The sequence below is a fragment of the Crinia signifera genome, chromosome 6 (assembly GCF_055691185.1).
Source record: "Crinia signifera chromosome 6, ASM5569118v1, whole genome shotgun sequence".
NCBI classification, from domain to species: domain Eukaryota; kingdom Metazoa; phylum Chordata; class Amphibia; order Anura; family Myobatrachidae; genus Crinia; species Crinia signifera.
Window position 1 is genome coordinate 20,979,762 of NC_139222.1, and position 13,800 is coordinate 20,993,561.

The following is a 13,800-nucleotide window of genomic DNA, read 5'->3' on the forward strand; positions in this document are numbered from 1 at the left end:
TAGCCTATATAACCAGGACCCTGTCAGTGTTAGGGTAGCCTCTGTAGCCTATATAACCAGGACCCTGTCAGTGTTAGGGTAGCCTCTGTAGCCTATATAACCAGGACCCTGTCAGTGTTAGGTTAGCCTCTGTAGCCTATATAACCAGGACCCTATCAGTGTTAGGGTAGCCTCTGTAGCCTATATAACCAGGACCCTGTCAGTGTTAGGGTAGTCACTGCAGCCTATATAACCAGGAGCCTGTTAGGGCAGCTTCTGTAGCCTATATAACCAGGACCCTGTCAGTGTTAGGGTAGTCACTGTAGCCTATATAACCAGGAGCCTGTTAGGGTAGCCTCTGTAGCCTATATAACCAGGACCCCGTCAGTGTTAGGGTAGCCTATATAACCAGGACCCAGTCAGTGTTAGGTTAGCCTCTGTAGCCTATATAACCAGGACCCTGTCAGTGTTAGGGTAGCCTCTGTAGCCTATATAACCAGGACCCTGTAAGTGTTAGGGTAGTCACTGTAGCCTATATAACCAGGAGCCTGTTAGGGTAGCTTCTGTAGCTTATATAACCAGGACCCTGTCAGTGTTAGGGTAGTCACTGTAGCCTATATAACCGGGAGCCTGTTAGGGTAGCTTCTGTAGCCTATATAACCAGGACCCTGTCAGTGTTAGGGTAGCTTCTGTAGCTTATATAACCAGGACCCTGTCAGTGTTAGGGTAGCCTCTGTAGCCTATATAACCAGGACCCTGTCAGTGTTAGGGTAGCTTATATAACCAGGACCCTGTCAGTGTTAGGGTAGCCTGTGTAACCTATATAACCAGGACCCTGTCAGTGTTAGGGTAGCCTCTGTAGCTTATATAACCAGGACCCTGTCAGTGTTAGGGTAGCCTCTGTAGCCTATATAACCAGGTACCTGTCAGTGTAAGGGTAGCTTCTGTAGCCTATATAACCAGGACCCTGTCAGTGTTAGGGTAGCCTCATTCTTGGATGAACACTGACTGCAGAAGTGCCAGGAAGAAACCAACTCAGCCTCTTGATGCAGGGGGCGGGGCTCCTGAGTTTGCTGATGTGTATGCTGGGTACTTGTGTAATATGTGGGCGCCCAATTTTTTTCATCGCATGCCAGTACTTAAGGCATGCGATAGGACCCGATTTTTGGGGTTTTTGGACGTTACGACCCGATTTTTACATTGTACTCAATGTTAAATGGCCCCCCTGACCCGATTTTTAATTGTATACCCACCAGGATGAGTAATTATTAGGTAAAATGCCCCCCCCCCCCCCCCCATTGTTAACTCCAACCCGAAGCGTGGCGAGCGCAGCATCCACCGACCTTTTCATACCCCCACTATCCACGTCGGTGTGTAGTAGATTTTATATAGTGTGGCAAGCGCAGCGAGCCCCGTGAGGGGACGTGGAATACGAGCCCGAAGCGTGGCGAGGGGACTCGGATTACTTAACATGTATTCCACGTCCGCTCGCCATGCTTTGGGCTCGCCACACTATATAAAATCAACTCCACGCCGATGTGGATAGTGGGGGTATAAAAAGTTTGGAGGGCGCATACCGCTGCGCTCGCCACGCATCGGGTTGGTGTTGATCGCGGGGTGGCGTTAACAATGGGGGGCATTTGACATAGGCATTACCCATCAGGGTAGGTGTACAATCAAAAATCGGGTCTGGGGGGCATTTAACATAGGAATTAGTCATCTGGGTGCCTGTACAATAAAAAAATCGCCCCCCCCAATATTTCCACTCAAAATATAGTTTGTTATACAAGTGCACTTGGCGTATAAGACGACCCTCCCACGTGGAGGCATGTTTTTCAGGGGAAAAAAGTAGTTTTATATGCCAGCAAATACAGTAAGTGTACTTTAAAACTAAAGTAATTTATTGAAGTACTTTTCTGGGATCCAGCCATCTTGGTCCCCTCGAACTTTAACCCACCGGTAACAGAATATGGACTACATCATCGGAAAATACAAATGAGGAGAATATGACATCTCTGTAAATGTATGGTCCATTCGTATTATTGGGTCTTATACGGCCAATCTCATTTCTTTCCATTTGTATCGGGATCTGCCGTATATGCCCATCTTAGTACATCCCCCCCTATGTGTCTCATGTTATATAATGGGGGCAGTTGTACAGATCCTGCCACATAGCATCAGACACCTGCATCTGCCCTGTGGGAACACATTATCTTCCAGCTCTGACCCCAGGGAGAGAGTAACAGATCCCACATTATGGGGCTCATGTGGAGGTGGCCGGGAGTTGTGTCTAAGTACCGGATGCCAAGAGGGATCCATAAAGCTGCATGGTAGTGGCATCGTGGGCTGTGAGTACCACGGAACGTGGCCGGCTCGGCAATCCCAGCACATGCACCTCCTACATAGGTGCCCGGGGTGTGACAAGAGGTGCAGAGTCATAGTGATGGCCCAAATATCAGTATACACCACACACATTACAGTACAGGGTCACACAGTGTATTTATTACATATATATTGCAGAGAGGCCGTTATACATAAAGCACAGGTAAAACAATGCGGTTATATAATGACTCAGTAATACATACACCAGCTGCTTTCCCATATACAGTCAGACTAGGAGACATGGAGTCTTATTGCACACTGATCGCTCATGTCACTGTAACCATGGCAATACATCACAGCAGCAATAGAACTGGAACATCAGCATAAATGACAGATGCATTCAGCCAATCAGATGTGGCCGCCTGTATTACATGTGTGTAACTTGCACCAAGGGTGGAGAGGGAACCAAGAGGTTACGCTTTACACTAATTGGGAGTCCATGTCAACACTGACACCAAAAGATGTGAAAAACACTTATCGACCTTTTCAGGTCGACATTTTGACCCTGTTAGACATTCAATTTCGGCATAGGAAAGTTTACCTAGACACTGTATCTAAGAATCCACATACAATGGATGATAGAGGAATTTAGTATTGATGCTTCCGTTTCATGTAGATCAGTTAATTAAAATTAAGGGTGAGATTTAATAGGATGAGAGATTCAGAAAGTGAGAGATTTGGTGAGAAATCTCCAGTTTTTTTTAAAGCGGCAATCATTAACACTGCTAAACCAGTTTGATTTTGAAGTGTACATGATTGCCGCTTTATAAAAACTGGAGATTTCTCACCAAATCTCTCACTTTCTGAAAATCTCATCCTATTAAATCTCACCCTATACTATTTGTGTGTGAGTTTTCTGGTGTTTATGAACAGCTGATTTATGTGTAAAACATTTCCCACATTCCAAACATGAAAATGGTTTCTCTCCTGTGTGATTTCTCTCATGGTTAAGAAGAGTTGATTTCTTTCTAAAACATTTCCCACATTCAGAGCATGAACATGGTTCCACACCTGTGTGACTTCTCTCATGTATTACAAGATATGATTTACGTGCAAAACATTTCCCACATTCAGAGCATGAAAATGGTTTCTCTCCTGTGTGAATTCTCTCATGGTTAAGAAGAGTTGATTTCTGTGTAAAACATTTCCCACATTCAGAGCATGAATATGGTTTCACACTTGTGTGACTTCTCTCATGTGTAACAAGAGATGATTTATGTGCAAAACATTTCTCACATTCAGAGCATGAAAATGGTTTCTCACATGTGTGACTTCTCTCATGTGTAACAAGAGATGATTTATGTGCAAAACATTTCCCACATTCAGAGCATGAAAATGGTTTCTCACATGTGTGACTTCTCTCATGTGTAACAAGAGATGATTTATGTGCAAAACATTTCTCACATTCAGAGCATGAAAATGGTTTCTCACCTGTGTGACTTCTCTCATGTCTAACTTGATTTGATTTTTCGCTAAAACATTTCCCACATTCAGAGCATGAAAACGGTTTCTCACCTGTGTGACTTCTCTCATGTCTAACTTGATTTGATTTTTCGCTAAAACATTTCCCACATTCAGGACATGGAAATGGTTTTTCACCTGTGTGACTTCTCTCATGTTTAAGAAGAGATGATTTCTCTCTAAAACATTTCCCACATTCAGAGCATGAATATGGTTTCACATTTGTGTGACTTCTCTCATGTGTAACAAGAGACAATTTATTTGTAACACATTTCCCACATTCAGAACATGAATATGGTTTCACACCTGTGTGACTTCTCTCATGTATAACAAGATTTGATTTCCTTATAAAACATTTCCCACATTCAGAGCATGAAAATGGTTTCTCGCCTGTGTGAATTCTCTCATGGTTAAGAAGAATTGATTTCTTTCTAAAACATTTCCCACATTCAGAGCATGAAAATGGTTTCTCACCTGTGTGACTTCTCTCATGTGTAATAAGAGATGATTTATGTGCAAAACATTTCCCACATTCAGAGCATGAAAATGGTTTCTCACCTGTGTGAATTCTCTCATGTATAACAAGATTTGATTTCTTTCTAAAACATTTCACACATTCAGAGCATGAAAATGTTTTCTCGCCTGTGTGAATTCTCTCATGGTCAAGAAGAGTTGATTTCTTTCTAAAACATTTCCCACACTCAGAGCATGGAAATGGTTTCTCACCTGTTTGAGGTCTCTGATGTAAAACAGAATCTGACGGATGTATAGAACTCTTACCAAACTCAGAACTGGATGATACTGTATCATCTTTATGGTCTGTACTGTGTGTAGTAAGGTCTGAATGATCAGGAGAAGGTTCCTCATGACTAGAGGGACCAGATGAAATATCTGCACTGGGAAATGTTGGGTGTGTATTGGGGATAATGGGGTTTTCCTCTGGAGAATCTTGTCTGATGTTCTTATCTTCTAGTATATAACCTGGAGACACAATGAGATCTCCCTCCGAGGTATTCCTGCTTGTGCGCCCATCTACAGGAAACAGATGAATGACAACAGACAGAATTGTTTACATTGAGAAGCAAATGTTCATGGAGGTTTTATCACTTAAACTGAACATGTCTAATGCTGCGCACACACTGGCCGATATATCGATGGTCTCTCAGCCAGTGATAGGTCTGTGAATGACCAGACATATCGCGTCAGCTCTGCAACACAGCCAATGGTCAACATACCTAAAGCTAGATAGGGCATGGTGCTGTGTGTGATATCTCCTGACCTCCCATACACCCGCTGCAGTAGGCAGCGGTGATGTGCAGCGGAATTGACCGGCGCATGTAATTGTAACCGCCCAGTTGTGACATCAGTCACTATGGATTGGGCAGGGTGTATGGAGAACAATCCATTCACAGATATATATGTCTAATAGAGCATACACATGGTGAGATAGGCTTTATAGAAGCAAAATCGACCAGAAAATGGAATGGTCATCAAATGTTTTTTGCACATTAGATGCAGATTGGATCCCAATGCAAATCAAATAGATAAATAGTGATAGCAGCCAAGACTATATAGCGGAAATCTAATGTATCACTGCAGCGTTCCAGTCCATGTCCATCTCCTGCCTGAAGCCAGTGTTCATCTAATAGCAAAACGAATGCACATCGAATGATAAATCGGATAGAAAATAGTGGAAACCGTAAAGGAGTAGAAAACGCATCAGAGCAGGTGGAATTGTCCATATCTAATAGAGATGTAATAAATAACAGCAGGAACCGCGTGTGAGCACCTGACGTCTGAGCTGGTTGTCGGCTCCCAAACGGAAATCGCTAAAGTCCTCGCAGCCGCCGAGTGATTCCGGGTTACGTGGCGGCTGTGAGCGTCAGGGACAGGACCAATCATACGATGGTAGGTGACCAAATGATTTATTCTCTGTGTGGGTGCTAGCGGATGGATGTGTACCCGTACGTATCCCTGCACAGGGTGGGAGAGGGCAGGGGGCGGCGTGCGTTCAGAGGGGCGGTGTTATCCTGATCCCTGGGATCCGAAATCACACAGCACAGCGAGCAGGTCTGAATAGGGCCCTAAGACTCTCATCCAATCACTGGTTACAGACCAGACTGGATTACTGTAACCTGCTCCTATGTCTCCTCCCCAACTCCCATCTCTGTCCAATGACAATGACGAGCACCTCACCTCCCACCTAATTACCTCCTCCCACTCAGGCCTGCAAGACTTTACCCACCACCATGGGAACTTTCCCCGCCCAGCTGTTCATCTCTCTCTGATGTATCAGTAAGACTCTGATACCCCAATTCCTTACTAATGCTTTCCTGCTGTCACTCTGTATCCCCTCTCTATGATCCTCAGTCTCTCCGCTCTGTATCCCCTCTCTATGATCCTCAGTCTCTACGCTCTGTATCCCCTCTCTATGATCCCCAGTCTCTCTGCTCTGTATCCCCTCTCTATGATCCTCAGTCTCTCTGCTCTGTACCCCCTCTCTATGATCCTCAGTCTCTCTGCTCTGTACCCCCTCTCTATGATCCCCAGTCTCTCTGCTCTGTATCCCCTCTCTATGATCCCCAGTCTCTCTGCTCTGTATCCCCTCTCTATGATCCCCAGTCTCTCCGCTCTGTACCCCCTCTCTATGATCTCCAGTCTCTCGGCTCTGTACCCCCTCTCTATGATCCCCAGTCTCTCCGCTCTGTATCCCCTCTCTATGATCCTCAGTCTCTACGCTCTGTATCCCCTCTCTATGATCCCCAGTCTCTACACTCTGTATCCCCTCTCTATGATCCTCAGTCTCTCTGCTCTGTACCCCCTCTCTATGATCCTCAGTCTCTCTGCTCTGTACCCCCTCTCTATGATCCCCAGTCTCTCCGCTCTGTATCCCCTCTCTATGATCCTCAGTCTCTCCGCTCTGTACCCCCTCTCTATGATCCTCAGTCTCTCTGCTCTGTACCCCCTCTCTATGATCCCCAGTCTCTCTGCTCTGTATCCCCTCTCTATGATCCTCAGTCTCTCTGCTCTGTACCCCCTCTCTATGATCCAGTCTCTCCGCTCTGTACCCCCCTCTCTATGATCCTCAGTCTCTCCGCTCTGTATCCCCTCTCTATGATCCTCAGTCTCTCTGCTCTGTACCCCTTCTCTATGATCCTCAGTCTCTCTGCTCTGTACCCCCTCTCTATGATCCCCAGTCTCTCTGCTCTGTATCCCCTCTCTATGATCCTCAGTCTCTCTGCTCTGTAACCCCCCTCTCTATGATCCTCAGTCTCTCTGCTCTGTAACCCCCCTCTCTATGATCCTCAGTCTCTCTGCTCTGTAACCGCTCTCTATGATCTCCAGTCTCTCCCCTCTGTATCCCCTCTCTATGAACCCCAGTCTCTTCCCTCTGTATCCCCTCTCTATGAACCCCAGTCTCTCCCCTCTGTATCCCCTCTCTTTGATCCCCAGTCTCTCCCCTCTGTATCCCCTCTCTATGATCCCCAGTCTCTCTGCTCTGTATCCCCTCTCTATGATCCCCAGTCTCTCTGCTCTGTACCCCCTCTCTATGATCCCCAGTCTCTCTGCTCTGTATCCCCTCTCTATGATCCCCAGTCTCTCCGCTCTGTATCCCCTCTCTGTGATGCCCAGTCTCTCCCCTCTGTATCCCCTCTCTATGATCCCCAGTCTCTCCGCTCTGTATCCCCTCTCTATGATCCCCAGTCTCTCCGCTCTGTATCCCCTCTCTATGATCTCCAGTCTCTCCCCTCTGTATCCCCTCTCTATAATCCCCAGTCTCTCCCCTCTGTATCCCCTCTCTATAATCCCCAGTCTCTCTGCTCTGTATACCCTCTCTATGATCCCCAGTCTCTCTGCTCTGCATCCCCTCTCTATGATCTCCAGTCTCTCCCCTCTAAATCCCCTCTCTATGATCCCCAGTCTCTCGGCTCTGTATCCTTTCTCTATGATCCCCAGTCTCTCCGCTCTGTATCCCCTCTCTGTGATGCCCAGTCTCTCCCCTCTGTATCCCCTCTCTATGATCCCCAGTCTCTCCGCTCTGTACCCCCCTCTCTATGATCTCCTGTCTCTCCGCTCTGTACCCCCCTCTCTATGATCTCCTGTCTCTCCCCTCTGTATCCCCTCTCTATGATCCCCAGTCTCTCCCCTCTGTATCCCATCAGCCCCTTCAAATAGAAGGACCCATTTACATTATTTTTACCAAAATAATGCAATAAAGGGTATTTTTACATTATTTTAGTTTCCCCTGAATGTACTAACGGGCTTTTGGAGCAGTTTTTATGAAAGCAAAATAATAATAATTCAGGCGCAAAACTTCTAAATAATCAATTACTCCATATATATATCACAATTCACTATGAGTGCTTATGCTTGGTATATATGTGCAGCTACCAAGGCAACAGTAGTTAAAGAGCGAAAAAAGAACCAATTAAAGAGAGCGCATGTATACCAATGTATAAAGTTTTATTAAAAGACAATAATTAAAAATACATTAGTTAATATCAACCTTGTAATAAACCTATTCGGTATAATTGCCGATTAGGCAAGATGTCCCATTGACAATTAGCAATGTCCCAAGACCCGTGATAATCACACAGTCTCTAATTGGCGCTTAGGGACCAAGAGTCAATATAAATCCTGTAGGGTAAAACACATGTGCAGATCTAATGTTACTTGAATGGTATGCTTCCCAGAGCAAAAGATCTCACCACTTGTCTTTCCCTCTTTAGAGGATATTAATTGCGGGCATTGATGGTTTTGTAATTCCACGCAAGAAAGTCTCCACACAGATGTATTTGCGGCCGTCTCAGACTCTGCGCTTACAGGGTCCTAGCAGTATCCGTTTGGCAGTGTGTGGCCTCCCGGCTCGTCTAGGTTGATCGGTCCTCTGCAGCCGCACACCACGTGGCTGGCAGGTGCTGTGACAGTATTATTAGCCGTGCCCCTCCTGCTATACCTCAACCCTCAGCACCGCACATCAGTTTCCTGACGGGCATCGGATGGGTGATCGGGCAGGTCCTAAGGTTAGGACGGTGGGGTTTTGATTGTCGCGGCTGAGGCGACAGTAATGGCAAGTCTCTGTGGAGATGGCAAGGGTGATGATATGCTCCTGGGTGGCCCAAGGGGGTGAGAAAACCTCTTTTACTTGGCGCGTTTCTCCATCTATGTATTCAGACGGTTTCCTCAGAAGGTATAAGAACCCAAATCCTCTGCCTGTCTTATAAAGCACTCCTGCCCAATCAGCCTGAGGCTTTCATTTGCATACACCTGTTGTTTAATTAACTGTATCTCCAGGTGTAATCAACCTATGAAGTTTTGCACTTTTTAGCTCTTCTCATTATTTGGAGCAATTCTATTTAAACATACATAATTATAAACTCATATTATACTATATATAAAAAATGCATACACATACACAAATAAAAGTATCTAGAAGTATTGGCATCGCTGAACGTAATCACCTTACTTCACTTTAATAACATTACTAGTCCTCAACAATAAATTGTTTATTCACATTCATTTGATCCATCTCTTGCTGGTTCGAGTCACACATCAGACCAAACCCAACTGTGGGTGTGTATAAATATTTTTCTTTTTATCTTTATTTACATTTATTTTATTTTACATTTTTGTATTTTATTTGGATTTTTATTTATTTTTTGATTTATTTTTATTTTCATTTATTTACTATTTTTGATTATTTATCTATATTTATTTATTCTCATTTATATTTTGATTATGGTTAAATTAACATTTATTATTATTATTATTATATATCTTTATGTTACCACTTTTAATTATATAGCCTTTTATGCCTGGCACAATATAAAATATTCTAAAAAATCAATATAAAATAATATAAAAAAGAAATCTATTTATACACACCCACAGTTGGGTTTGGTCTGATGTGTGACTCGAACCAGCAATCGGAAGGTTGGTGTAAACTGAAGGTCCGGGTCTTTACCGTCGAGCCAAGAGCTGGCTCAAATGAATGTGAATAAACAATGTTGAGGACTAATTAATGTAAATAAAGTGAAGTAAGGTGATTACGTTCAGCGATGCCAATACTTATAGATACTTTTATTTGTGTATGTATATGCATTTTTTATATATTGTATAATATGAGGTCATAATTGTTATGTATGTTTAACTAGAATTGCTCCAAATAACAGGATTTTGTACTTACCGTTAAATCCTTTTCTCCGATTCCACAGGTGTTACAGTGGGGAATAGAAGGTCCCCTCTCTCTTTCTTTCAAAAAGCTTACTATTTTTGTGTCCAGAGGTCGCACACCTCCCGCAGTAAACCATTATATTGTAGGCTTATGCCAATTGGTTATATTCAGGGGGGTCCTATTTTCCTCATCAAGTTAATGAGGATCCTGTGCGGATGACCACCCCTTCTTTCTGTTGCGCGGGAATAGAAGGTCGACTGCAGGGAGCATGGGCACTTTAATAATTTTCAGCCAGCTCCTCCCCTTCTACTTCCCCCAGACAGTCAAAAGAATTGTGCCCGGAGGGAGCTGGAAAATAGGAAAAAAACACTTCCCAGGAGGAGATTAGTACAAACAAAACACTCTTACACAGAACAACATAAGAAAAGAACTAAAATTGAAAAAGGTTAGAAAACACAAACTAGACCACACATACCATCGTGGAGAGTTTCAGCAAAGCCAACTGACTGAAACTCTAATCTTACTGGAACAGACCTATGGTGCTGTAGAAAACCAAAGAAAACAAACTGGTCTGAATGAAGCAAACAAGAACTTCAGCGCCGAGGCGGGCGTCCAGTGACACCTGTGGAATCGGAGAAAAGGATTTAACGGTAAGTACAAAATCCCGTTTTCTCCTTCATCCACCAGGTGTCACTGGAGTAACAGTGGCGACATCCCAGAGCTCCCAACACAGGTGGGACAGCGCTGAGATCCCATCAAAACCACGCGACCAAACTGAGAAGCAGGTTCTGTAATGGTATCAAATTGGTAGAACCTGACAAAGGTCTTCCTACTCGACCAGGTAGCAGCCCAGCAGAGCTGCTGAATGGAAACCCCTTGGGCAGCCGCCCAAGAGGGACCTTCCGAGCGCGTAGAGTGCGCCGATATGGTAGAAGGAGAATGACGAGCCTCCTCGTTGTAGGCCTGTCTGATGGTCAGACGAATCCACCGAGATAGCGCCTGTTTGGTTGCAGGCCAATCTCTTTTTACCGGATCGTAGACCACGAACAAAGCATCGGTCTTTCTAATGGAGGCCGTCCTTTCTACATAGATATGGAGGGTCTGCACCACATCCAAAAACTCGTCAACCGGAGAATCCCCCTCAAATGCCGGGACTACAATGGGCTGGTATATGTGAAAGGCTGTAACCACTTTAGGTAGAAAAGCCTTGCAGGTTCCGTCCTGTCCAGGTGAAAGATAAGGAATGGTGGTTTAAAAGAAAGCGCCCGTACCTAGGTCACAGACCCTCCTTGCGGAGGGCAAGGCCAAAAGGAGCACAGTCTTCCATGTAAGATATTTTAATTCCACCGATTCTAGAGGTTCGAACAAAGAGGATTGGAGAAAGGTTAAAACCAAATCAAAGTCCCATGGCTCCAAGTCCCATGGTGCGGTAGGAGCCCTAAAAGGGGGTTGAATACGGAGGACCCCATGGAAAAAGGTCTGTACCTCCAAAAGTAAGGCCAAACGGCTCTGGAAATATACAGACAAGGCCGATACTTGTACCTTGAGGGAGCCCAGCCTCAAGCCTGTGGACAGGCCTGCTTGCAAGAAGAGAAGGAGTCTCGACTTTTTGAACAACTTTGGTGAGACACCCCGCCCCTCCCACCAATTGATGTAAGCTCTCCAGATACGGTAATAGTGGAGAGATGTCACCTCTTTCCTGGCCCTCAGCATCATAGGGATAACCGTAGCCGGAATCCCTGCCTTCCTCAGAATGGACTTCTCAGTACCCACGCCATCAAATGATGTTCCAGGCTCTGATGGTAGAAAGGGCCTTGACCGAGGCAGAGGCAATGGCCATGGTTCGTCGACGAGCATGGACGTGAGGTTTGTGTACCAAGACCTGCGCGGCCAATACGGTGCTATCAGAAGAACCGTGGCTGCCTCCCTCTGAATGCGCTGTAGCAGGCGCGGAAGCAGAGGGAATGGAGGAAACGGATACACAAACCGGTAAGGCCAAGGCATCTACTCCCACTGCTTCTGGATCTCGAGTCCGAGCTCCGTATAGGGGCAACTGGTGATTGTGTCCAGACGCCATGAGGTTGACTTGAGGGAGACCCCACCTCCTCACCAGTTGCTTGAACACCTGAGGATGCAGACACCACTCTCCGGGGTGCATGTCGTGTCGGCTCAGGAAGTCTGCCTCCCAGTTTTCGACCCCTGGGAGGAATACTGCGGAAATAGCCTGAGCGTTGTCCTGGGCCCAGAGGAGAATCCGACTGACCTCTCATGGCTGCGCGGCTGCGAGTGCCGCCCTGCTTGTTTATATACGCCACTGCCGTGGCACCCTCTCTAGTAGAGGGACCGGGCTCTACTCACCCCTGCCAGGCTGGCCGGTGGGTAGTGTGGCTGGTGGGAGATCAGGACACGCGCCGCACGCATCAGTGTCTCTGTCCACTCCGGAAACTGTGGTTTCCTCAGCCGGGGACAGAGCACAAGCCGCATGCAGCTGCGAACTGGTCCCCCCCGGCAGCTCCAACGGCAGGGTCAGACAGAGGCAGAGGCTGTCTGACCCTCCTCTTGCTGATTGTAGAGTAAAAAAAATAAAGAAATTCTCCTGAACTTGCCCTGGAGCAAGCCAGAAGTGTGCCTAGCTCCCGCAGGGCACAACATAAGACTGACTGTCTGGGGGAAGTAGAAGGGGAGGAGCTGGCCACAAAATTCTTAAAGTGCCCATGCTCCCTGCAGTCACCCTTTTATTCCCCACTGTTACTCCAGTGAGGTGTCACAGGTGGATGAAGGAGAAAATGAGAATAGCTAAAAAGTGCAAAACTTCATAGGTTGATTACACCTGGAGATACAGTTAATTAAACAACAGGTGTATGCAAATGAAAGCCCCAGGCTGATTGGGCAGGAGTGCTTTATAAGACAGGCAGAGGATATGGGTTCTTATACCTTCTGAGGAAACCGTCTGAATACATAGACGGAGAAACGCGTCAAGTAAAAGAGGTTCTCTCACCTCCTTGGGCCACCCAGGAGCATATCAGGTCTCTTTACAGCACCGGGGGTTACAGGAAATGGAAGTCCTTAAGACACCAGGAGCTGATATATACTAGCGGTGGGGAGGAGACTGGTCAGATGTCTGGGCTGGAAACACACAGTGACATGATGTGAGGGGGAGAGCAGGAGTATAATAGGGTCTGATGGCTCCTGATGTATGAGATACACCAGAGAGTGTGGGGAGGAGACTGGTCAGATCCCTGGTCTGGTAACACACAGTGACATGATGTGAGGGGAGAGCAGGAGTATAATAGGGGCTGAGGGCACCTGATGTATGAGATACACCAGAGAGTGTGGGGAGGAGACTGGTCAGATCTCTGGGCTGGTAACCCACAGTGACATGATGTGATGGGGAGAGCAGGAGTATAATAGGCGCTGATGGCTCCTGATGTATGAGATACACCAGAGAGTGTGGGGAGGAGACTGGTCAGATCTCTGGGCTGGTAACACACAGTGACATGATGTGAGGGGAGAGCAGGAGTATAATAGGGGCTGATGGCACCTGATGTATGAGATACACCAGAGAGTGTGGGGAGGAGACTGGTCAGATCCCTGGTCTGGTAACACACAGTGACATGATGTGAGGGGAGAGCAGGAGTATAATAGGGGCTGATGGCTCCTGATGTATGAGATACACCAGATAGTGTGGGGAGGAGACTGGTCAGATCTCTGGGCTGGTAACACACAGTGACATGATGTGAGGGGGAGAGCAGGAGTATAATAGGGGCTGATGGCTCCTGATGTATGAGATACACCAGAGCAGG

At 46.1% G+C, this 13,800-nt stretch overlaps 1 protein-coding gene across 1 annotated transcript in view; it reads right to left on the reverse strand.

Annotated features, from left to right (window-relative positions):
* Nucleotides 1–3,160: 3,160 nt before the first annotated feature.
* The window catches only part of LOC146009542 (uncharacterized), a 50,259-nt gene continuing 39,619 nt past the window's right edge, over nt 3,161–13,800 (reverse strand). The window contains exon 15 of the mRNA XM_083149986.1: nt 3,161–4,854. Coding sequence (XP_083006112.1) covers nt 3,194–4,854 — 1,661 coding nt within the window. The 3' untranslated portion in view covers nt 3,161–3,193. The remainder of the gene's footprint in view (nt 4,855–13,800) is intronic.